The sequence below is a fragment of the Antechinus flavipes genome, chromosome 2 (assembly GCF_016432865.1).
Source record: "Antechinus flavipes isolate AdamAnt ecotype Samford, QLD, Australia chromosome 2, AdamAnt_v2, whole genome shotgun sequence".
In the NCBI taxonomy this organism is placed as follows: Eukaryota; Metazoa; Chordata; class Mammalia; order Dasyuromorphia; family Dasyuridae; genus Antechinus; species Antechinus flavipes.
Genome location: NC_067399.1, coordinates 38,165,478 through 38,191,818, shown reverse-complemented (window position 1 = coordinate 38,191,818; position 26,341 = coordinate 38,165,478). Strand labels below are relative to the sequence as shown.

The window sequence follows — 26,341 nt, the reverse complement described above, 5'->3', positions numbered from 1 at the left end:
ATTCTCAAATAACTGAACTAAATTTCTTAAAACTTATAATTGCCCAACAGAGATGACAAATTTTAAGGCATAACTCAGTTACAAATTGCCCAATACCTCTAGAACACACACCATCTAAGTAGGGTGATACAATCCCACCTCCCCTTAGGTAAACTACCAGCATTTTGTTTTAATAACCTATATTTTAACTTAAAATCCGAAACATGGCTTTAAAATCCCAATAATATAAAACCACTTTTGCCATCATATTTAAAATAATGAATTTCACCAAATAGCAGTTTCTTTCCCTTGGTCCCACGTGGCCCTGCTGCAGTCAGGACCCATGGGAAAGGAAAGAAGCCACACTCTCTCGATCCCACATACTTCCCCGATGTATAGGGTGATTATGATCCCGATTGGGATCTGCTAACCGTATTTCTGGTTAGCTCACACTACTCCTGCAGCTAGAGGGTTTCTCCTATCCCACTCCTTCATAGCTGCACCCCTAATTAGTCCCCTCTCCTCTAGTGAGGAGAGAACATTCAAAATTGACAAATTCTCCCCAAGTAAAAAGATTAGGGCCCAGGAATTGATCAAACTGTTCTGCTAGCCCAGTGGGGTCTTCTATCAAGGACCTCATTTCCTTCTTAAAGGCCCTGACTTCTGCGGTGCTCAGGGGAGCGTTCACAAATCCTATACCTTCCTGGGCCGAAGGAACCTCTCTAAAGGGATATAATTTAGGACTTGGGGTTTTAGTTCCCGGCAAAGGATAATTTCGGATATCTCTTTGAATTTGATCTAATTCCTTCCTTAAAGAGGAGAATGACTCTTTTCAGAGTCCAGGTGGGGTCAATCGAATTAAATCCTCCTGTGCCCTGAGGGGCCCAGGAGGGGCTGATGGGATTAAGTCCTCACCTTCCCTTTCCTAAGACCATGGCTTCTTCTAGGGGTGGGGGTAAGTATGGAGGAGGGAGAGATAACAATGGGTCCCATTGCTGGGTATTTAAAGTTTCCTCCTTCGTGTCCTTTACACTTTGACTCTTATGGAAGCCCCGGAAAGCCATAGTCCTGCATATAGAACCTCCTCTGGATTAACAGGTTCTTTGTTATTAACACACAAATTCAGTATTTGGCACACCCAATCTTCAAGGGAGCCAAATTTAGGCCAAATAGTGCCTCCACCAATATCTTTGTCACCTCAGACAAAGCAGCAATACCTTATCATCTTTTTCTTGCTTTTTCCTTTATATTTTGGCAGTTTGTTCCAATTGCTTAATTTGTTTCCCAAGGGACTATCTACCGGTATTCTCTGATCATTTTTCTCATTTCTCTCCGCGAGGGCTGGCTGGGACTGGGCCACACCCATTGAATTTGGATGGAATCTAAATTCCAAAAACGCCCAAATACGCCAATTGACTCGTTACCCTAGAAGGCCTAGCCAAGCCTACCTGTCCAAAGACCCAAAGTTTAAGACTCCAGGGCTCACAGGCTCCTGTCCAGAGACCCCTCCGAGTTTAAGACTCAGGGCCTCACAGGGGGCTTAACTGATCCTGTCCAGAGACCCAGAGTTTAAGACTCCAGGCCTCACAGGCTCCTGTCCAGAGACCCCTCCGAGTTTAAGACTCAGGGCCTCACAGAGGGCTTACCTTTTCTGGGTTGCAGCGCAGCAAATTGCTTGACTGATATCTGTCCTCCACCGACCGGTCGGGATTTTTACCACGGAGTTTCTCCCTTTGCTTTGCTCTGAGTTTCTCCACTTCGGGCCCACTTTCCTTGGGGAGTAAGGAGAAGCCCTGGACGCTGGCGGGCTGCCTAAATCAGAGCAGGGCGCCACACCGCCAGCACCCCAAGGGTTCACCTACTCACCGCAAGTAGTGTAATCCCGGAAAGAGCCCCCAAAACTGTGTGGGTCAGAAACCATTAATAAAGCAACTGGATAGATCTCTAGAAGCAAAGCAAAGTTTATTTACGTTCTCTGGAGAATGGGGAGTCCCACCATCGAGCAGAAAGTCGAAGGGAGGAAGCACAGTAGGGGGTAGGGTAGGCGCTTTTATCCCTAACGCAAATTCCCCCTCCCACCACTGACGCTCATCCTTATTGGCTGAGGATCTTACATTCTAAACGCGGGAACTACCCAAGAAATTGAACTTGGCCAACAAGTACATAGTTGCCCATATTTGGCTGAAATAGGGAGGATAACAAGAAGGGGACTTAAGTATGCCCTTGACCTTAAAGTCCTTCAGGCCTACTCAAACTTTGAAATAGATGAAGCCTTACTCGATTTTCACAACTGTCTTGAAAAATCTCATTTTATCTCGTTCCAATGGAGCAGTAATGAACTGAACCAGCTACACCCAGGGAAAGAACTCTGGGAGATGACTGAGAACCATTACATAGAATTCCCAATCCCTCTATTTTTGTCCGCCTGCATTTTCGATTTCCTTCACAGGCTAATAGTGCACTATTTCAAAGTCTGACTCTTTTTATACAGCAAAATAACTGTTTGGATATGTATACTTATATTGTATTTAACTTATACTTTAACATATTTAACATGTATTGGTCAACCTGGCATCTGGGGGAAAGGATGGGGGAAGGAGGGGAAAAGTTGGAACAAAAGGATTTGCAATTCTCAATGCTGAAAAATTACCCTTGTATGTAATTGTAAATAAAAATATATAAATAAAAAAAATTTTTTTTAAAAAAGCTCTATGTCCATTCACAGCAGGAAGGGGATCCAGAAGATGAGATCATCTCCCCATATTCTAAAGGACTTTGGGCTCCATTTGTTTGGAGGGAAACTGTTGGGGTGAAAAGACACAAGCAAAATGCTACCCAGGGTCTGAGTGGGCCCCCAGGACGGCGCACCCTGATGTTTGCTCATCTCTGCTACTGTGCCCTGGTAACTGACTCTGTACCCCCACGATGTCACCAAACGTGGGATGTTCATCTCTGTCACACTTCAAGCCCACAGACCCCAATATTTCACTCCCACTTTCTGGACATTACTTTTGGCCTCTAAAATTTCAGCTTTGGTCTCATAGACCCTCTTCTGTTTAGGGATCCGCAAACCACTTTTCAAAAGATTTAACAGATTAAAACAATGGGGAAAGATGAGGTTGACATCATGGGGTTTTGGACCAAGAGAAACCAAGAGAAATCCCTCAACCCCTGGGAGGTCCTGCTGAGACCCACCCTCTGTAGAGGCCTCACGCACCCACTTTGCCAACTCAGAAATCCTTGTCATGGCCCTGAGGTTAAAATTTTCCCCACAAACCTTCCTGTGGGCCATCCCAAAGCTGCTGCCTTTCTTTGGATCATTGCCTTCAGAGCACTCTGCCACGTGACTGATTCCCTTCCTCCCCGCCTTGCCTCCAGGTTATTCCCCTAACTCCACCACGCTTGCCAACCCCCTTCTCGCTCGCTAAGTAGGGGGCTAAGTCCCTTTCAGGGTTTAGCCTGCCTGCTTGGGACACGCCCCAACCTCACGGATGCTCCCTTTCTAGTGGCTAACAGGGAGCTCCACTGAGCAACTTGTCTTTCATAGCTCTCCCACTCTATTCCATATTTACCATTCCCGGTATTTATTGTATCCCCTCATTCTGTCTGTAATCTCGCTTAACTAAATCTACATTTGCCAAAGAGAATGGCCACTGTGAAGTCTTCACATGACCTCACCCCAACTTTTGGGGCCTCCCATCACCTGCTGTGCACAAACCCCACAACATCTGGTTCTCAATAATAAATAATAATAATAATAAAGGGACAGAATTGGAACCCAGGTCCCGCGAGGTCCCGCGAAGTCCCTTTCCTCCTCCCCAGCTCGGTCCCTTCGTTCCAGCTGGGCTGTCCAAAACCCGGAGAGCTCCCGCCCACCAGACACTCACCGCTGTGGCGATCATACAGCCGCAACCTCCTCCTTAGTCAGCGGAAATAAAAATAGACACTTCCCCAATTGCGCCCGCTCAGAGATAGCATGGCGCTCCCGGCATCCAGCAGAACCCAAGATTCCTCTCCTCGCTTCTGGGAAATGTAGTCTTGCGGCTGGCGCGCAAGCGCCTAAACGAGGTTAAGTCACCGGTTCTTAAAGAGACTTTGGTTAACTTCCCCGCTGCTGGGACTGGGCTGCGGGGGTGAAGGGCGCTAACCGACGTGGTCTCTACCTTCAGGGCGTTTCTTCTGTTGGGAGCTAGGTGGGAGAGAAAAAGCCAGAGAAAATATGGGCTAAATAGCCAATTCACCCGCAGAAACTTCTAGAATAACCGGAGGCAGGCTCTGGCGCTCAGCTGGCCATAGATGACGTTATGGGATGCTCCGCCCCTAGATAGCCCTAGTCCTAGCACTCATATGTACTGTTACAGAGGCGGAAGCTGAAGCGGTGTGTCTGTATGAGACTTGTCCATCACTGCCCAGGTACGATAACCCTCAGAATCCCAATCCTCCCATTTCTGAGGGAGATGGTCCAGACGCACCCTTCCGCCCGGCATTCCCTCCCGCGCCCCAGCCCTCTATTTTCAGGGGTCACTCAATCAATCTTTTATTAAGCTTCTGCTGTGCCAGAAAATACCCCTCTGTATAACTGAAGAGAAATGTTTGGGCCTGGGGAAAGATGGAGTCAGATGTGATTAACAGCGAATCGTTAGGCACTTATTATATAACGGAAATAGTGTTACTATCAAATATAATATTACCCACTTATGTGGCTGATACAGTATCAGATGATGTGGTTTGTAGGCAACAAATAGTGAGCATCGGTCGGGAGAAGAATTCACGATGGCCATTCTTTTGGCAAAATATTTATTTAGAAGAGGTTACAGACAAATTGAAGAGATAAAATAGTCACCAGGAATGGTAAATACGAAATAGAGTGCAAGAGAACAGAGCAAGGAAAGACATTTTAATCATTAATGAAGGAACAAGCACATTCTCTAGTATAATTTGCAGTTATCCAGGAGAAAGGAAGCATGCAACGAGGTTGGAGTGTGCCCTTAGGATTTAGTAATTCTAAAAGTGATTTAATAGCCTAAAAGAGGGAGTTACCTATAAAAAGGAGAAGTGCAGTTTGAGAGGAAACACCATAAGATACAATGAAGTTAGGAGATGACAGGGAGTATGGGGAAGGGATAGCGGCAAGGACAACACCAGAAACTCTATCCCACTGCTCAATTTCTCCTGATAGACATCAAGAAGCTGAGGCTGTGTGTGTGTGTGTGTGTGTGTGTGCCCGCACAGGCACAGGTGCACACGCGTGTATGAGAGAGAGACAGAGACACAGAGACAGAGGGGAGAGAGACAGAGAGACGGAGAGACAGAGAGAGAAAGAGACAGAGACAGAGACACCTGACAGTCCATCACTGCTCAGGTATAATTATCAGAATCTCTAAAATTCAGGAGTAATGTCTGAAGACTAGGAAAGAAATAGTGTCAAATATAATCAACACTCAATCATTAGCCATTAATGATAGGTTAAGGGACAGAAATACAGTTAGTATCAAATGTAATGTTACCTGTTACTTATCACTCTTATTTTTAATCCAAATAATGTCAGAATTCTGGTACCATCCTCACATTTCTACTCTTTAATGTACTTGGCCTGAAGTCAAGACTTATTTTCCTGAGTTCAAATCTGGCCTCATACACATTCTGTGTGAGCCTTACCAAGTCAATTCAACCTATTTGCCTGATTTCCTTATCTGTAAAATGGGCTGGAGAAGGAAATTACAGACTACTCCAATATGTTTGCCACAGCCAAACGTATTGTCTCACATACCCTTGGATATGAGGGCTGGACAATGGAGCATTAAAGTGCTGTCCTTTATTTTATGAAAGGTTGAGAACTAGACTTTCCAACTAAACTCTCTACTTTCCATCTACAACTTTGTTGGGTGTGAGCAGGATGGCAGTTACCTTCCTCCCTGCTTTTCAGCTTCCTTTTGTGTACATTATTCCTCCATAACTAAGTTCCCTGAATGTAAGAACTGTTTTTTTGTTTTTTTATACTCCCAGTACTTTGAATTGTTTTTGGCTTATAGTAAAGATTTAATAAATGTTGAACTTGTTGAATTGAATCCCGTTCACATCTAAAATCCTCAGATTTTTCGTCATCTTGCTTGCTTTTCCCTAAGACCCACACAAACTTAAAAAAAAAAAAAGTGCTATTCTTTCCTGCTTCATTTCTGTCAGTCTATTTTGCCTTGCACCTTAAGGAGTCTATCTAGACTGGCAATCTATGGACGTTTTACTTATACATCTTTCCATGGTGGATTCTTTTTTTTATCTCTAAGCCCTTTCTCACCCAGATATATAAGGTGTAGGGAAAGCACCCTCCTTATAGGAATATAAGGGGAAAGGTCTGCAAAGAGACAGAAATTAAAGCTGAGGGGAACACTGAAATCAGCTTAATCTCTCCCTTTCATTGGAAATGCTAAAATATACATCCTGCCCACTTAGTTTCCCAAACTGTCTTATTCTCATAGTTAAGATGAACATGATATGCCCAGATTGTCCTGATTAACAATTTAAGATACTTAAGAAAGCCAGGCTTTCCTAGATTGCCTTTGTTAGTCTATTCAAAGTAGTGTCTACATCTCAATAGACGTGCTTATTTTCCCTCGTTCCTGGAGAAAACCCCAATGTTTATTTCCCCTATTAACCATGTGCTTGGGATGAAGATCTTTGCTCAATACTTTTCAGGATTTAAGCCCACTACCAGGTACTCTCTATCTCCCTCCTCTCAGGATCTTCCCTTTAATACTGTCTTTCTCTCTACTATAACTGTGGTTAGTCTGCTAAACTCTTCTGTGGATATAAGCTGCAAATCAATGGCATACTCATGGCATATTCCTTGAATCACTTCTCCAAAAATCCTTTCCTTGATAACCATTTTCTTCTCTTGTGCTTTTACATATTAATCACTCCTGGTCCCTCTTTTGCCTCTTCATTTTGCTTGTAATCTATTCTACTAAAAATAAAAGTAAACTTTTAGAGAAAACTCTTTGGAAGTTGTCATATGTGAATTTAGAAAATGCTACTCTGACCTCATCACATGGAACTTATTTTTGCCCTTTTAAATTCATATAACAAAAATAATCAGCACACCTTTGAAATCTGTGATGGATGTTTTGAGATGGTTGTTTCATGTCACAAACATTTTCTTGTCATCAAAATCTGAACGTGTTAGAGTAACAAAAATGGACAGAACCTGGTAAGTGCTGCATATGTCTGAAATATTGTTCTCTGAGGAAAGAGACTGACTGTCACATTGTTCTTTAGGAATATTGATTGGCAAGCAAAAAGAGACACACACAGAGACAGAGAGACAGACAAATAATGACTTTTCCCCCCAAGACTAAAGTCAATTGCCTTCTGAAAAGTCTTTCACTGCTCAACTGGCTAATTTGTGGTATACAAAGGAACTAATAAAATTTTTATTAAAAATGGAAATATACATTCTATTCCTTTCATAAGGATCCTTATTTAAAATGAGCCATATCAGTCCCATTGAATAAGTCTATTCAGAAATCCATCACAATAAACTAAGAGCACATACAGATCCTTAGCACTAAAAAACACAGAATTCTGGTAAGATCATCCCCTTCAGAGCTAGGAGAAGGGCTGCTTAAATGGATTTTATTTATTGTTGTCCAGTCATGTGTGACTCTATGACCCCTTTTCGGATTTTCCTGGCAAAAACATTGAATTGTTTTGCCATTTCTTTCCCTAGCACATTTGACAGATGAGGAAACTAAGGTAAAGCAGGTTAAAGTGACTTGCTAAGAGTCCCACAGCTAGGAAGTGTTTAAAGCCACATACAGTCTCAGGATGATCAAGCTTTCTGACTCCTGGCAATCTAAGCATTCCTTCCTAGACAAGTTAAGTGGCTTCATTCAGTTGGAGATCTTGGTCAAATCACACTCCATTGATCTTTTGAGGGTGGCCCCCATCCCTTTCAGGAGGTTCCCAGATTCTGGGAAAAGCCTTCAGAATGATTTTATTCAATTGGACATCTCTGTCTGATGGTCCTTTATTGATTAGCCTAAACAGCTGCCAGCCCCAGGCCAAATTTTGCTCATAAAACAGGGATCTGTCAAATGCAACTTTGTCAAATTCCTCATTTTTATGCCACAAATTTCAGGGTTCATGAATTCTTTCACATTGGACCTGTGTCTCCAACCAGAGGGGATCTTTCCCCTGCCCCCCCCCCATTCCCATACCTCAACAGTCTGATTTAACCAAATATAAGGTATTTTTTATTTAGTCTCATTTGCCTTCAGCCAATCATTTTAATTGAGGAATTGTCTACACACAATGAGGAGGCTCTATGGAAAATTCCTTCATATCTAATTTACTGTGGAAACCATTCAATCTTACACTAATAATCATGATGAATGTATCCAGAAATCCACCACTGAAAATATCAAATCATGTACTACCTTGGCATAGATTGGATTTCTTTTGCTACTAATCTCATTCAACATAGCATTGATTAAAATTTCATTTCCAAACTAATGGAATAATCCTAATTAGAACCATATCAAATTTATAGCCTAAAATTCCAATTTACACCCAATTAACATTTTTAAATCTACCAAATCAATGTTTCCTAAAATTTTGAATATAAAGTATTTAGATTGTAATGCCAGAGAAACTGAGGCAAGGTAGAGATTAGAGAATTTTTAATATATTTTATTTGAGAGGGACAGAGTGTACTGGGACCAAAAGAATCCATGTTTTGATCCCAGGGCTGAATGAGACTATTGTCTCCAAGAAACCAGCATTGAATGTGGGATTCCAGAGATTCTTTATGGGGTTTTGGTGATTAAGAAGAACAATAACAAAATGAGGGGAGGCACCGGACATTCTGATAAGTTGGGAAGGTCTGGGGTCATGATGTTTAAGATAGAAGGTCTTTCTCCTTATCTGGATCAAACATCCTGATGATTAGGAGGGAGGGGAGGTGTTGGAACCAGAGAGCTTGAGGCAGAACAATTCAAGGAACTGAGGCAGAACAAATTAGGGAAACTGAGGCAGGACAATTCAGGGAAATGAGGCAGGACAATAAAAGGCAACTATGGTACAATAAGATAAATCTTCTTTTGAAAAGATAAGAAAAGAATTCAAACCATGACTTTCCTAATTATACTCTTATTGAAATAATACTAATCAGTGAAATAAAATTGAAAATGTGGAAAACAATCAAACCCAGAAAAACAAGAAACCAAATTTATATGAAAATTTAGAAAATACACAGACTTTTATTAACCAATGATATGAGCCCCCAAAAGGGTGAGACCCTACTGAATAAGACTCTAAAGTACAGGCAGGCTGGTGCAGAGAGTTGCAAAAATACTTAAGATGCCCTTGTCTAGTTCAAACCCCTGACTTTATAAATGAGGAACCTGAGGCTCAGAAAAGATTGAATAAGTTGCCCTAAGTGAGGAAGACAATAAGTCAGAGAGCCAGGATTCACCCCAGGTCTTCTGATCATCAGAGCCTTATTAGCCTTAATCATTGAATAGGCATTGCCTAGTCAAACTGAGACCTGTTAAAGATGATAACTTAAAGTCTCCTCCTGCTTCCAGGGCTATTTTCAATCATCCAGAATTGTATCTGGCCATTGGACCCAGATAGTTCTGAAAAACAAAGGCAGGCTGGTAACCTTGCACAGTCTTACCTCACTCAAGTCTCATTTATTTTGTGTCAGGGAATCCCCTCCTTGAGGTAATTAATCTTCAGGAATGAAGGACAAACAACAACCTTGTTACAAGGACAACTCTTCCTAAGATGTGTAATTTTACCTTCTTTCTCCAATAACAAAGATAGTGACACCCAGAAGACAAGACATATAGCCAAGACTTGAAACTCTCCTTTCTTCCTCCTTCCTCAGAGGAAACTAAGGTTGAAGTACCAGCTGATATATGTTATAGGGAGGTTGAAAATTATTTTCATATATTGTGAAGACCGAGTTAGCACCCTGGATACCTTAAAATCAGCTGGAGTCAGGATAAGCAAAAGTCGTTGTTCTTTATTCATGGTCTTTAGGGGTAGGAGTGAATTGGATGGACGCAGAATCCCCACAACTTCTCCTTTTCCTTTCCCGTGCAGAAGTGACTCTGGCTAGTGTTACTCAACCCCATCTAGTCCCTCCTACACTTCTCTGTATACACCAATTATGGAGCCAGCACAGAATAGTGGGAAGGGCCCTTTTCCAAGCGTATGCTTATAGAGTATGTCCAATTCATAATTATCCTTAAGTGCTCAGTTGTCCAATCTCAGTGCATTAACTCAAGAGTTTCAGCCCTTTACAATATTTAATTGGAAAAAAAATAAAATATAACTGAGGGATGGGGAGAAGATTAAAAATTATCTTTACATTTAATTAGAAAAACTGAGATAATAAGGGCTAGTATTTATGATCTGGACTTTAAATAAGTTCATCTGATCCCCATTATCTGGATAATGAAACAAACAGAACTTGTCTTATTACAATAGAATCATGTGAAACTGGAGTTTACTTACTTTCTAATCCGTACTGTGTTCAACCTCTGAGATTATCTAGTTATCTTGAAACAACTTTTGCACAGAAGTGTCAATATCTCAAACTACTCCACCTTGGATCTTGTCCCCCAACTCCTCCATGTCCACTGGTTATATAAGATTGTGCCCCCAAATCCAATTGTTCAATCAGTATGACTGCCTAAGATATTATATCAGCTTGGGCCAGTGAAGATATTTTCATGTAAAATAAAGTGTGTCTGCTATTTGAAAGCTTTCTCACATTCTTTACCCTTACATTTCTCACCAGGATGTATTATTTGATATGTTAAGGTTTGAACTGTACAAGAAAGTTTTCTCAATTTCTCTTTTATTTCTCAAAGTTTGGATTTCAGCCATAGTCTGCTTCAATATCAGTACATTCAAAAGACTTCCCTCCAGAAGGAATTTCTTTTATTGTTTAAAGTTTCTATACACTTAAATGGTTTTCCACATTCTTTGCATTTTTAAGGTTTTTATCCAATATGAAAACTCTTATGTAAATTAAGGTGTTCCTTACATTTGAAGATTTTCCACATTCATTACATATATTGAGTTTCACATCAGTATGAGTTTTCTTATGTCTATTAAGATATTCCTGAACTTTGAAGGCTTTTCCACATTCATTACATAGTTTCATATCAGTTATGACTTTTCCTATGTGAATTAAGACTGCGTTTCTCCCTAAAGGCTTTTCCACATTCACTACATTTAAATGGTTTCTCTCCAGTATGAATTCTCATATGTAAATTAAGGCCTGCCTTCTGCTGGTAGGCTTTTCCACATTCATTACATTTAAATGGTTTCTCTCCAGTATGAATTCTCATATGTGAATTAAGGCCTGTCTTCTGCTGGTAGGCTTTCCCACATTCATTACATTTAAAGGGTTTCTCTCCAGTATGAGTTCTCTTATGTGCATCAAGGCCTGCCTTCTGCTGGTAGGCTTTTCCACATTCGTCACATTTAAAGGGTTTCTCTCCAGTATGAATTCTCTTATGTGAATTAAGGCCTCCCTTCTGACGGAAGGCTTTCCCACATTCATTACATTTATAGGGTTTCTGCCCAGTATGAATTACGTCATGTACATCAAGCCTTCCCTTAAACATGAAGGCTTTCCCACATTCTTTACATATATATGGTTTCTCTCCAGTATGAATTTTCTTATGTCTATTAAGGTGATACTTCTGAGTGAAAGTTTTTTCACATTCATTACATTTATAGGGTTTCTCTCCAGTATGAATATTTTTATGCATATTAAGGCGATACTTCTGAGTGAAGACTTTTCCGCATTCATTACATTTATAGGGTTTCTCTCCACTATGAATTTTCTCATGCTTCTTAAAGCTATCTATCCGAGTGAAGGTTTTTCCACATTCATTACATTTATAAGATTTCTCTCCAGTATGAATTCGGTCATGTCTGTTAAAGGATGCTTTGTCCTTATAAGCTTTTCCACGTTCATTACATTTATAGAGTTTCATTCCAGTATGAATTTTCTTGTGTTTATTAAAGATTTCCTTAAGGCTGAAAGTTTTCCCACATTCGTTACATTTATAAGGTTTCTCTTCAGAAGGAAGTGTATTATGTGGAGAAAGATATCCCCTCTGCCTAAAAGTTTTGCTATCATTATAATATCGTTTAATAGGCTTTTCTTCTTGAAGATTCTTCTGTGGAACACTAAGGTAAGGTTGGCAGTCAGATGTATTACCATAGTCATCAAATTTATCAGCTTTCACTCCAGCATGAATTCCTCCGTGTACACTAAAGTCTGAATTGATGTGGAAAGTTTTGTCACATTCATCGATTCTATGAGGTTCTCCTTGAGAACACACTCTATGGTAATGATTCAGTTTTGAGTAGTAATGGAAAAACTTTTTGTACTTATTAATTACCATGAAAATTCTGCTACATGACTTTTTGCTATGCTTTATTACTAACTTCATGGACTGTCTTTCCAGATTACTTATCTGCCTTTCTAATCCAGTGTCATAATTCCAAGCTTCTCCCAATTTAGATTTGTAGAAATCATCCTTTATGAGTCCCTTTCTGGATGTCTCTCTGATAGTAAAACACTGTTTTGGAGTTGACTCCTTGGTTTCACATTCTCTTTTTTCAACAGGAGAATCTGAAAGGAACACAAAAAAGTGTCAGCATTGGGAGCAATATTGTGGGGGAAAGAAAAGTATTTTATATTCAATTCTAGATTCAGGTCTCTCCATTGAAGAAGGGACTGATTTGGACAAGGGAGAAGAGACATGATCAAGAGGGAGCTGAAGCCCAAAAACAGGTAAGGGGAAAGTAAAAGAAGTGCCAGTGACTTCATAAATACTTACATTTTCAGAGAGAAAAACAATAATTCCAAAACCAGAGATGGTTATATTTGAAGTTAATCGCTGGTAACACTGAAGAAGACATAGTGATTAAAACTCTGATTTTGTGAGGAAAATCTCTAGACCAAACCAGGTTTCCACTTACTATGAAAGTTACAGCTTGAGAGTTGCCTAGAATATTGAACAGCAAGGTGTGACCACCATACTGTACAGAACATTGAACCTTCAGGCAAGAAAACTCATCTTCCTGAGTTTAATTTATTATTATTATTTTTTAAAAATTTTTTTAAAATAATTTTTTATTGATAGAATGCATGCCAGGGTAATTTTTTACAGCATTATCCCTTGCATTCATTTCTGTTTCGATTTTTCCCCTCCCTCCCTCCACCCCTTCCCCCAGATGGCAAGAGTCCTTTACATGTTGAATGGGTTGCAGTATATCCTAGATACAATATATGTGTGCAGAACCAAACAGTTTTCTTGTTGCACAGGGAGAATTGAATTCAGAAGGTATAAATAACCCGGGAGGAAAAACATAAATGCAAGCAGTTTATATTCATTTCCAGTGTTCTTTCTCTGGGTGTAGCTGCTTTCCTGAGTTTAATTTAGCTGAAATGGTAGACCATTCCAGGATTTGGAAACCCCAAATAGGATCACAAAGTGATGGACAGGACTCAAAGCCTTAACAGAAAAGGAGCACTGAGAGGTGAACTGAATAGTGCAATGTCACACTTAGTAAGTGTTAGAGGCAGGCTCTGACCCCAGGTCTGCTAACTGGGAAGCTGGTGCTCTTTATGTTTGGTAACATATCAGAAATTTAGACCCTGCTTTCATGTCCTAAATTTTAAATTTTAAATTTAATTTACATCTAACATTTTAAAATTCCAAACACTAGTAAATCTGCTACTAGTATATTAGTTATCAATATTATTAAAGTCAGTAATGACTTAAAGACAATTTTCCATGAACAGTGAAATAGATGACAGCATCAATTCAAAGTGGGAAAGGGAAAGTAGTAAGTAGATAGAAGGTTAGATGACATCTTTATAGGATCTGTCACTGAAAAGAATGAGACCAATTGGAAGCAAGATAAAACAGGAAAGAGGATGGAGCAATGGTGGGATTTTTTTAAGTAGAGGTCAGACTTAAAGTTCTTTAACCTTTATCTCTCAGAAAAGACTCTTCACAGAGAAAAAAAAAAAAAAAACCTAATAATTTAAGAACTCTAAACAGTCATGAAAATAAAGGATAGAACCCAACATATGGTTAGAAAGCTAAGCGTGATCAATAAGAATTATCTTTTTCTAAGATTAGAGACAAATACAAGGGCAAATTTACTAGAAAACCATTTCTTCAGATGAAAGGTGAGGTTATAGGAGAAGTGCAGGAAGGATACCCACAGCTCCTCTTCTCAGGCCTATGGACCTTTAAAGAGAGCTCCAGGCCAACATTTCCAAGGTAACTCACTCTAATGACCCAGTCAAGCTCCTGCTGGCAGTGAGTCTCTGCCTGTATTTCTGGATCAGGGTTTTCAGCTACATCTGACCCTTTGGAAACCCCTCTGAGAGATTTCTTGGCAGAGATTCATATCTCAAAGGAGTCTGCTATTTCCATCCAGGGTCTCATTGCTGGGAAGTGTCTGAGGTCAGACTGAAACTCAGAACCCTAAGGCTCCTTCAATCCAGGGCTGGCACTCAAGGGACTGCACCCCCTGCCTGCCTGGTTATTACTCACCTCAGAAATGCATCTGGGGTCTTCTTCCCTTGATAGCCAGGGGGCTTCATGTCTCTCCAGCCGAGAAATCACGTTTGGTTTAGTTACTGGAAACCCTGTTAAAGGAGAAACAAGTGGAAAATGTTGAGAACAGAGGGAGACACCTCAGAACTCAGTCCTGGTTTCTCTCTACAGAAAAGGGGCATGTCTAGAAATGTCAGTAGAGAAGCATCCCTGAAAGATGCTTCCCTCAGCAAATGTAAGGGAAGGAACACAGCCCTTGGTGCAGACTCAGGACAGATGGGGTCATGTTCACCCATTCCTAGTCTGCTGGGAGAAGTCTTTCCTTCTCTGCCCTGGGGCTCTATGGGGAACCTGAAGCCTGGCTGAGCAAAGAGTGTGGAAGGAGAGCCTACAGGGCTACAGAATAAAGCTGCTAATTTCCAGATGGACAAAGAAGGACTTTTTGTCTGGGAAGTGCAATAACTGCTCAAAAATTGCTCAAAGGTTTGAGGGCATCTTTATGTATAAGGCATTTGTGTGACTCTCCCTCCCTGTCCAGCAAATTCAAATTTAGCCAAGCTCTTCAGCTCCCACGGCCATGGACAGATGGAATTCACTGACCTTCAAGGGGCTCACATATGATACTCTTCCTGCCATCTCTTTAGGTCACCATGGGATGTTCCCCCAACTCTACCATGTCCTGTTTTTTGGCCTTCAACACTTGCAACCCTAGTTACTGCACAGGGTAGATTCAATCCTGATTGAATGAATTAAAACAAGCTACCTTACCAAGAAAGACAAAGTTCTCATAGTTCTCCAGCATCACGTCCCTGTACAGGTCCTTCTGGCCAGGATCCAAACAGCTCCATTCCTCCTGCGTGAATTCCACAGCAACATCTTGGAATGTCAGTAATTTCTGAAACATCACAGGTTCTTAGCTTGAGAGATGAAAGGGACTTCATAAACCACCTACATATCAGGGTGGGGAAGAAGGGAGAGAGACATTTGGATCTCAAAATGTAGCCACAAAATGAAATAAATTTACTTTTTTAAATTTCTCTTTATTTCTTTTTAAATAATAACTTTATTTTTCAAAATGCATGCAAAGAAATTTTTTAACATTCCCCCTTGAAAACTGTTTTGTTCCAAATTTTCTTCCTCCCTTTTCCCTCCCCCACTTGTGGAGAGTAAGTAATCCAATGTAGATTCAACATATGCAATTCTTCTAAATATATTTCTATTTTTATCTTGCTGTACAAGAAAAATAAGATCACAAGGGGTAAAAACAAAACAGAAAAAAAAACTAAGCAAACAACCACCTACAGAAAAGGTGAAAATTCTATGCTTTGATCCACATTCAATTCCCATAATCCTCTTTCTCTGGATGTGGACAGCTCCCTACTCACAAGTCTACTGGAACTGCCCCATCATCTCACTGTTGAAAAGAACCAAGTCCATCACAGCTGATCATCACATAATCTTGTTACTGTCTACAATGCTCACTTGGTTCTACTCATTTCACTTAGCATGAGCTTATATAAGGCTTTGCAGGCTTTTCTGAAATCAGCCTTTTCATCATTTCACATTGAACAGTAATATTCCATTACACTCACAGCACAACTTGTTCAGACATTCATTTTGTAGTTCTTTGCCACTACAAAAAGGGCTGCTACAAACATTTGTGAACATGTGGTTTATTTTCCATTCACGATGATATCTTTGGGTTATAGACCCAGTAGAGACACTGCTGGGTCAAAGGTCATACCAGAAATGCAAGGCTCATTCAAGAATAGCTCACTATCAGCATAATTGATCATATCAATAACAAAACCAACAGAATTCTTATGGATGATATGATTCTTAATGGATGCAGAAAAATCTTTTGCCAAAAAAAAGTACTTATTTTATTAAAAAGACTACACAGAATAGGAATCAATGGAGTTTCCCTTACTATGATAATTATTATCCATCTAAAATCATCAGAAAGCTTTTTCTGTTAGGAATATAAACTAGAATTCTTCCCAATAAGATCAGGGTAGGTGGAAGCAAGAATGCCCATTACCATCATTACTATACTGGAAATGTTAGCTACAGCAAGAAGACAAGAAAAAGAAACTGGAAGAATTAACATAGTGAATGATAGGAAAAAATACTACACTCTTTGCAGACAATATGATTGCATCTTTAAAGACTCCTATATACACACTCATAGATACCTACATGCAGATAAACACACATGGATACATTGAAATACACTTATATTGATGTACACACGCATCTATATATACCCACACATGCATTTATACTGACATACATATGCATCTAAAATAGTACCAGCAAGGCCGACACATAATGTATATTTCTTTCCTGGAGGAATCACTGTTTTTCGTGGTTAGGGAACAAGGCTCCCAAGCCCTCTCTTGAGGTTTTTCAATAAACTCGACCTGGAATTCTTGTTACAATATTGCTGAAAGTCTCCTCTTCCCTGTCCTTGCTAACTCTGGGTTATTCCCTATTCTCTCCCATCCACAGATTCCTCCCTTTTCCTTCCTCCCCTTTTATCCCACTCCCATTAATCTGAACAACTTTTAAGGTCTTTTAAAAGGTTAGCTGTGATCATTCATGCTCACAACAATGGGTCAAAGTGGGCCCTTAAACCTGCACCTCTCCTGACTCCCAAGTCCCCCTCCTCTGTTCCTTTTTACTCATGGCTTCCCTCAATAAGATATCACAGCTATCTCCCCATACACTGAGACTCTTTTGTGGGCAGGGCCTCTTTTTGCCTTTTTCCATGGGGGCTTATTCAGTGCTTAGTGTTTGGTTATATCTTCCTTGCTGGCACACAGTAAGTGCTTAATCAATGCAGGCTACAGGTAGTTCTCCGACTGCAGTCCACCCCCTCTTAACTGCTACGGAAAAAAAGTGGAGTCCAAGGGACTCAGGTCACACCGAGGAGGTCCTGAATGGTGTTCTCAGGCTGTCATCCTTTCTACCCAGTAACTACGTCCTTTTAAATACTTGGGTACATTTATCCTTGGCCACCCAAGGGAACCCTTCACTGTTCCCAATGCTACTAAGCTCTGCTCCTTAGCTCTGTTTCAGCCTTGGTCACCTTCACATGACCATCACGTGGCAGCTGCAGTGACCAGCTTCCGGGATCTGACTCAGAGCCTCAATGGATAACCCACTTCAGTCATTTCCTAGCCCACCCTCCAAATCAGTTTGATGAGGAGAGCCTGAAATTGAAGGGGGACCCCGAAACTCTCTCTCTCTGAAAAACCCTGTCTGAGGGAAAGAGAATAAACAGCTTCATTCTGTTATCCTGAGAGAAGGGCACCACCCTCATTGATAACACTCAGGACTGATTAATTGAGGTAGAGATTAGCCCAGAGACACTCATTCAATTCCAAGATTTTCTGTTCTGATGCCAGTTCCAACTGCACCCAGCCCCCATCAAAAGCAACCTCCAGCTTCTAGCCATAAAATGAGCCAACTTGGGGCTAAAAGTCCTTACCAAGGGCCGACATGCCATCCATGCCATGCCAAGGAACTGCTCTCTCCTTGATATAAGCTGCATCTCTCTGCCTGATGAAATGATATTCTTTTTCAGCATTACCCCCTCTTTATCTCTTTCTTACCTATTTCCCTAACAAGACTTTATATCTTTCTGTCAGGATTTCTTTGCTAGAAAATTTACTTCTCTGTCGGCACCTTGCCACCAAGGAATTCATTCTTTCTATTCATGCATAGCAAAGGCTGACTTCCCAATGCCAATAATAAACTTCTTTTACCAGTCTAGCTTTTCAGGTTCATAAAAATCCTTTACAAAGGACCTCTGCACTGCCAGAAAGGGTTTCCACAAGTCCCTACCCCACGCCAAATCCTAGAAGAATCAAGGGGACCCTGCACTGCACCTAAAACTCTTCAATTGGAGACACAACTGTGAAAACTCTTCATTTGGTTCCTTGAGTCCTGAACCTGCCACTAACCTCATCAAGTTCTATGTCCAACTGATACATTGTTGGTGGAATTGTGAACATATCCAGCCATTCTGGAGAGCAATTTGGAACTATGCTCAAAAAGCTATCAAACTGTGCATACCCTTTGACTCAGCAGTGTTACTACTGAGCTTATACCCCAAAGAGATTTTTAAAAAGGGAAAAGGACCTGTGTGTGCAAGAATGTTTGTGGCAGCCCTGTTTGTAGTGGCCAGAAACTGGAAAGTGAGTGGATGCCCATCAACTGGAGAATGGCTGAATAAAATTGTGGTATATGAATATAATGGAATATTATTGTTCTGTAAGAAATGACCAACAGGATGATTTCAGAAAGGCCTGGAGAGACTTACATGAACTGATGGTGAGTGAAATGAGCAGGACCAGGAGATCATTATATACTTCAACAACAATATTATATGATGATCAATTCTTTTTTTTTTTTTTTTTTTAATTTTATTTTATTTAATAATAACTTTGTATTGACAGAATCCATGCCAGGATAATTTTTACACGACATTATCCCTTGCAATCACTTATGTTTCGTTTTTTCCCCTCCTCCCTCCCCCCCCCCCCCCCAGGATGGCAAGCAGTCCTAGATATGTTAAATATGTTGCAGTATATCTAGATACAATACATATTTGCAGAACCGAACAGTTCTCTTGTTGCACAGGGAGAATTGGATTCAAAAGGTAAAAATAACTCGGGAAGAAAATCAAAAATGCAAATAGTTCACATTCATTTCCCAGTATTCCTTCTTTGGGTGTAGCTGTTTCTGTCCATCATTTCTCCAACGAAACTCAGTTAAGTCTCTTTGTCAGAGAAATCCACTTCCATATGATGATCAATTCTGATGGACGTGGTCCACTTCAACAATGAGATGAACCAAATCAGTTCCAATGGAGCAGTAATGAACTGAACCAGCTACACCCAGGGAAAGAACTCTGGGAGATGACTGAGAACCATTACATAGAATTCCCAATCCCTCTATTTTTGTCCGCCTGCATTTTCGATTTCCTTCACAGGCTAATAGTGCACTATTTCAAAGCCTGACTCTTTTTATACAGCAAAATAACTGTTTGGATATGTATACTTATATTGTATTTAACTTATACTTTAACATATTTAACATGTATTGGTCAACCTGGCATCTGGGGGAAAGGATGGGGGAAGGAGGGGAAAAGTTGGAACAAAAGGATTTGCAATTCTCAATGCTGAAAAATTACCCTTGTATGTAATTGTAAATAAAAATATATAAATAAAAAAAATTTTTTTTAAAAAAAAAGCTCTATGTCCATTCACAGCAGGAAGGAGATCCAGAAGATGAGATCATCTCCCCATATTCTAAAGGACTTTGGGCTCCATTTGTTTGGAGGGAAACTGTTGGGGTGAAAAGACACAAGCAAAATGCTACCCAGGGTCTGAGTGGGCCCCCAGGACGGCGCACCCTGATGTTTGCTCATCTCTGCTACTGTGCCCTGGTAACTGACTCTGTACCCCCACGATGTCACCAAACGTGGGATGTTCATCTCTGTCACACTTCAAGCCCACAGACCCCAATATTTCACTCCCACTTTCTGGACATTACTTTTGGCCTCTAAAATTTCAGCTTTGGTCTCATAGACCCTCTTCTGTTTAGGGATCCGCAAACCACTTTTCAAAAGATTTAACAGATTAAAACAATGGGGAAAGATGAGGTTGACATCATGGGGTTTTGGACCAAGAGAAACCAAGAGAAATCCCTCAACCCCTGGGAGGTCCTGCTGAGACCCACCCTCTGTAGAGGCCTCACGCACCCACTTTGCCAACTCAGAAATCCTTGTCATGGCCCTGAGGTTAAAATTTTCCCCACAAACCTTCCTGTGGGCCATCCCAAAGCTGCTGCCTTTCTTTGGATCATTGCCTTCAGAGCACTCTGCCACGTGACTGATTCCCTTCCTCCCCGCCTTGCCTCCAGGTTATTCCCCTAACTCCACCACGCTTGCCAACCCCCTTCTCGCTGCGCTAAGTAGGGGGCTAAGTCCCTTTCAGGGTTTAGCCTGCCTGCTTGGGACACGCCCCAACCTCACGGATGCTCCCTTTCTAGTGGCTAACAGGGAGCTCCACTGAGCAACTTGTCTTTCATAGCTCTCCCACTCTATTCCATATTTACCATTCCCGGTATTTATTGTATCCCCTCATTCTGTCTGTAATCTCGCTTAACTAAATCTACATTTGCCAAAGAGAATGGCCACTGTGAAGTCTTCACATGACCTAACCCCAACTTTTGGGGCCTCCCATCACCTGCTGTGCACAAACCCCACAACATCTGGTTCTCAATAATAAATAATAATAAAGGGACAGAATTGGAACCCAGGTCCCGCGAGGTCCCGCGAAGTCCCTTTCCTCCTCCCCAGCTCGGTCCCTTCGTTCCAGCTGGGCTGTCCAAAACCCGGAGAGCTCCCGCCCACCAGACACTCACCGCTGTGGCGATCATACAGCCGCAACCTCCTCCTTAGTCAGCGGAAATAAAAATAGACACTTCCCCAATTGCGCCCGCTCAGAGATAGCATGGCGCTCCCGGCATCCAGCAGAACCCAAGATTCCTCTCCTCGCTTCTGGGAAATGTAGTCTTGCGGCTGGCGCGCAAGCGCCTAAACGAGGTTAAGTCACCGGTTCTTAAAGAGACTTTGGTTAACTTCCCTGCTGCTGGGACTGGGCTGCGGGGGTGAAGGGCGCTAACCGACGTGGTCTCTACCTTCAGGGCGTTTCTTCTGTTGGGAGCTAGATGGGAGAGAAAAAGCCAGAGAAAATATGGGCTAAATAGCCAATTCACCCGCAGAAACTTCTAGAATAACCGGAGGCAGGCTCTGGCGCTCAGCTGGCCATAGATGACGTTATGGGATGCTCCGCCCCTAGATAGCCCTAGTCCTAGCACTCATATGTACTGTTACAGAGGCGGAAGCTGAAGCGGTGTGTCTGTATGAGACTTGTCCATCACTGCCCAGGTACGATAACCCTCAGAATCCCAATCCTCCCATTTCTGAGGGAGATGGTCCAGACGCACCCTTCCGCCCGGCATTCCCTCCCGCGCCCCAGCCCTCTATTTTCAGGGGTCACTCAATCAATCTTTTATTAAGCTTCTGCTGTGCCAGAAAATTCCCCTCTGTATAACTGAAGAGAAATGTTTGGGGGCCTGGGGAAAGATGGAGTCAGATGTGATTAACAGCGAATCGTTAGGCACTTATTATATAACGGAAATAGTGTTACTATCAAATATAATATTACCCACTGATGTGGCTGATACAGTATCAGATGATGTGGTTTGTAGGCAACAAATAATGAGCATCGGTCAGGAGAAGAATTCACGATGGCCATTCTTTTGGCAAAATATAGGTTTATTTAGAAGAGGTTACAGACAAATTGAAGAGATAAAATAGTCACCAGGAATGGTAAATATGAAATAGAGTGCAAGAGAACAGAGCAAGGAAAGACATTTTAATCATTAATGAAGGAATAAGCACATTCCCTAATATAACTTGCAATTATCCAGGAGAAAGGAAGCATGCAACGAGGTTGGAGTGTGCCCTTAGGATTTAGTAATTCTAAAAGTGATTTAATGGCCTAAAAGAGGGAGTTACCTACAAAAAGGAGAAGTGCAGTTTGAGAGGAAACACCATAAGATACAATGAAGTTAGGAGATGACAGGGAGTATGGGGAAGGCATAGCGGCAAGGACAACACCAGAAACTCTATCCCACTGCTCAATTTCTCCTGATAGACATCAAGAAGCTGAGGCTGTGTGTGTGTGTGTGTGTGTGTGTGTGTGCCCGCACGGGCACAGGTGCACACGCGTGTATGAGAGAGAGACAGAGACACAGAGACAGAGGGGAGAGAGACAGAGAGACGGAGAGACAGAGAGAGAAAGAGACAGAGACAGAGACACCTGACAGTCCATCACTGCTCAGGTATAATTATCAGAATCTCTAAAATTCAGGAGTAATGTCTGAAGACTAGGAAAGAAATAGTGTCAAATATAATCAACACTCAATCATTAGCCATTAATGATAGGTTAAGGGACAGAAATACAGTTAGTATCAAATGTAATGTTACCTGTTACTTATCACTCTTATTTTTAATCCAAATAATGTCAGAATTCTGGTACCATCCTCACATTTCTACTCTTTAATGTACTTGGCCTGAAGTCAAGACTTATTTTCCTGAGTTCAAATCTGGCCTCATACACATTCTGTGTGAGCCTTACCAAGTCAATTCAACCTATTTGCCTGATTTCCTTATCTGTAAAATGGGCTGGAGAAGGAAATTACAGACTACTCCAATATGTTTGCCACAGCCAAACATATTGTCTCACATACCCTTGGATATGAGGGCTGGACAATGGAGCATTAAAGTGCTGTCCTTTATTTTATGAAAGGTTGAGAACTAGACTTTCCAACTAAACTCTACTTTCCATCTACAACTTTGTTGGGTGTGAGCAGGATGGCAGTTACCTTCCTCCCTGCTTTTCAGCTTCCTTTTGTGTACATTATTCCTCCATAACTAAGTTCCCTGAATGTAAGAACTGTTTTTTTGTTTTTTTATACTCCCAGTACTTTGAATTGTTTTTGGCTTATAGTAAAGATTTAATAAATGTTGAACTTGTTGAATTGAATCCCGTTCACATCTAAAATCCTCAGATTTTTCGTCATCTTGCTTGCTTTTCCCTAAGACCCACACATTTAAACTTAAAAAAAAAAAAGTGCTATTCTTTCCTGCTTCATTTCTGTCAGTCTATTTTGCCTTGCACCTTAAGGAGTCTATCTAGACTGGCAATCTATGGACGTTTTACTTATACATCTTTCCATGGTGGATTCTTTTTTTATCTCTAAGCCCTTTCTCACCCAGATATATAAGGTGTAGGGAAAGCACCCTCCTTATAGGAATATAAGGGGAAAGGTCTGCAAAGAGACAGAAATTAAAGCTGAGGGGAATACTGAAATCAGCTTAATCTCTCCCTTTCATTGGAAATGCTAAAATATACATCCTGCCCACTTAGTTTCCCAAACTGTCTTATTCTCATAGTTAAGATGAACATGATATGCCCAGATTGTCCTGATTAACAATTTAAGATACTTAAAGCCAGGCTTTCCTAGATTGACTTTGTTAGTCTATTCAAAGTAGTGTCTACATCTCAATAGACGTGCTTATTTTCCCTCGTTCCTGGAGAAAACCCCAATGTTTATTTCCCCTATTAACCATGTGCTTGGGATGAAGATCTTTGCTCAATACTTTTCAGGATTTAAGCCCACTACCAGGTACTCTCTATCTCCCTCCTCTCAGGATCTTCCCTTTAATACTGTCTTTCTCTCTACTATAACTGTGGTTAGTCTGCTAAACTCTTCTGTGGATATAAGCTGCAAATCAATGGCATACTCATGGCATATTCCTTGAATCACTTCTCCAAAAATCCTTTCCTTGATAACCATTTTCTTCTCTTGTGCTTTTACATATTAATCACTCCTGGTCCCTCTTTTGCCTCTTCATTTTGCTTGTAATCTATTCTACTAAAAATAAAAGTAAACTTTTAGAGAAAACTCTTTGGAAGTTGTCATATGTGAATTTAGAAAATGCTACTCTGACCTCATCACATGGAACTTATTTTTGCCCTTTTAAATTCATATAACAAAAATAATCAGCACACCTTTGAAATCTGTGATGGATGTTTTGAGATGGTTGTTTCATGTCACAAACATTTTCTTGTCATCAAAATCTGAACGTGTTAGAGTAACAAAAATGGACAGAACCTGGTAAGTGCTGCTTATGTCTGAAATATTGTTCTCTGAGGAAAGAGACTGACTGTCACATTGTTTTTTAGGAATATTGATTGGCAAGCAAAAAGAGACACACACAGAGACAGAGAGACAGACAAATAATGACTTTTCCCCCCAAGACTAAAGTCAATTGCCTTCTGAAGTCTTTCACTGCTCAACTGGCTAATTTGTGGTATACAAAGGAACTAATAAAATTTTTATTAAAAATGGAAATATACATTCTATTCCCTTCATAAGGATCCTTATTTAAAATGAGCCATATCAGTCCCATTGAATAAGTCTATTCAGAAACCCATCACAATAAACTAAGAGCACATACAGATCCTTAGCACTAAAAAACACAGAATTCTGGTAAGATCATCCCCTTCAGAGCTGGGAGAAGGGCTGCTTAAATGGATTTTATTTATTGTTGTCCAGTCATGTGTGACTCTATGACCCCTTTTCGGATTTTCCTGGCAAAAACATTGAATTGTTTTGCCATTTCTTTCCCTAGCACATTTGACAGATGAGGAAACTAAGGTAAAGCAGGTTAAAGTGACTTGCTAAGAGTCCCACAGCTAGGAAGTGTTTAAAGCCACATACAGTCTCAGGATGATCAAGCTTTCTGACTCCTGGCAATCTAAGCATTCCTTCCTAGACAAGTTAAGTGGCTTCATTCAGTTGGAGATCTTGGTCAAATCACACTCCATTGATCTTTTGAGGGTGGCCCCCATCCCTTTCAGGAGGTTCCCAGATTCTGGGAAAAGCCTTCAGAATGATTTTATTCAATTGGACATCTCTGTCTGATGGTCCTTTATTGATTAGCCTAAACAGCTGCCAGCCCCAGGCCAAATTTTGCTCATAAAACAGGGATCTGTCAAATGCAACTTTGTCAAATTCCTCATTTTTATGCCACAAATTTCAGGGTTCATGAATTCTTTCACATTGAACCTGTGTCTCCAACCAGAGGGGATCTCTCCCCCCGTCCATTCCCACACCTCAACAGTCTGATTTAACCAAATATAAGGTATTTTTTTATTTAGTCTCATTTGCCTTCAGCCAATCATTTTAATTGAGGAATTGTTTACACACAATGAGGAGGCTCTATGGAAAATTCCTTCCTATCTAATTTACTGTGGAAACCATTCTATCTTACACTAATAATCATGATGAATGTATCCAGAAATCCACCACTGAAAATATCAAATCATGTACTACCTTAGCATAGATTGGATTTCTTTTGCTACTAATCTCTATTCAACATAGCATTGATTAAAATTTCATTTCCAAACTAATGGAATAATCCTAATTAAAACCATATCAAATTTATAGCCTAAAATTCCAATTTACACCCAATTAACATTTTTAAATCTACCAAATCAATGTTTCCTAAAATTTTGAATATAAAGTATTTAGATTGTAATGCCAGAGAAACTGAGGCAAGGTAGAGATTAGAGAATTTTTAATATATTTTATTTGAGAGGGACAGTGTGCTGGGACCAAAAGAATCCATATTTTGATCCCAGGGCTGAATGAGACTATTGTCTCCAAGAAACCAGCATTGAATGTGGGATTCCAGAGATTCTTTATGGGGTTTTGGTGATTAAGAAGAACAATAACAGAATGAGGGGAGGCACCGGACATTCTGATAAGTTGGGAAGGTCTGGGGTCATGATGTTTAAGATAGAAGGTCTTTCTCCTTATCTGGATCAAACATCCTGATGATTAGGAGGAAGGGGGGGGTGTTGGAACCAGAGAGCTTGAAGCAGAACAATTCAAGGAACTGAGGCAGAACAAATTAGGGAAACTGAGGCAGGACAATTCAGGGAAACTGAGGCAGGACAATAAAAGGGAACTATGGTACAATAAGATAAATCTTCTTTTGAAAAGATAAGAAAAGAATTCAAATCATGACTTTCCTAATTATACTCTTATTGAAATAATACTAATCAGTGAAATAAAATTGAAAATGTGGAAAACAATCAAACCCAGAAAAACAA

The 26,341-nt window shown here is 40.7% G+C and overlaps 2 protein-coding genes across 7 annotated transcripts in view; both read right to left on the bottom strand.

Annotated features, from left to right (window-relative positions):
- The window catches only part of LOC127547588 (zinc finger protein 160-like), a 35,950-nt gene extending 25,356 nt beyond the window's left edge, over nucleotides 1-10,594 (bottom strand). For both annotated transcript variants that reach the window (XR_007950215.1, XM_051974498.1), the window contains exons 1-2: nucleotides 10,498-10,594; nucleotides 3,867-4,168 (exon numbers count right to left, since the gene is read on the bottom strand). The gene's annotated coding sequence lies outside the window, so the exon portion shown is untranslated. The remainder of the gene's footprint in view (nucleotides 1-3,866; nucleotides 4,169-10,497) is intronic.
- The window catches only part of LOC127547585 (zinc finger protein 260-like), a 65,847-nt gene continuing 48,707 nt past the window's right edge, over nucleotides 9,202-26,341 (bottom strand). For 3 of the 5 annotated variants that reach the window (XR_007950213.1, XR_007950212.1, XR_007950210.1), the window contains one exon: nucleotides 9,202-9,652. Coding sequence is in view for 1 of the 5 variants with exons in the window: in XM_051974495.1 (XP_051830455.1) it covers nucleotides 11,154-12,637 (1,484 nt within the window). In the remaining 4 variants the exon portion in view is untranslated. Of the gene's footprint in view, nucleotides 12,638-26,341 lie in introns of all 5 variants that reach the window. The other 2 variants (XR_007950211.1, XM_051974495.1) reach the window with 2 other exon arrangements.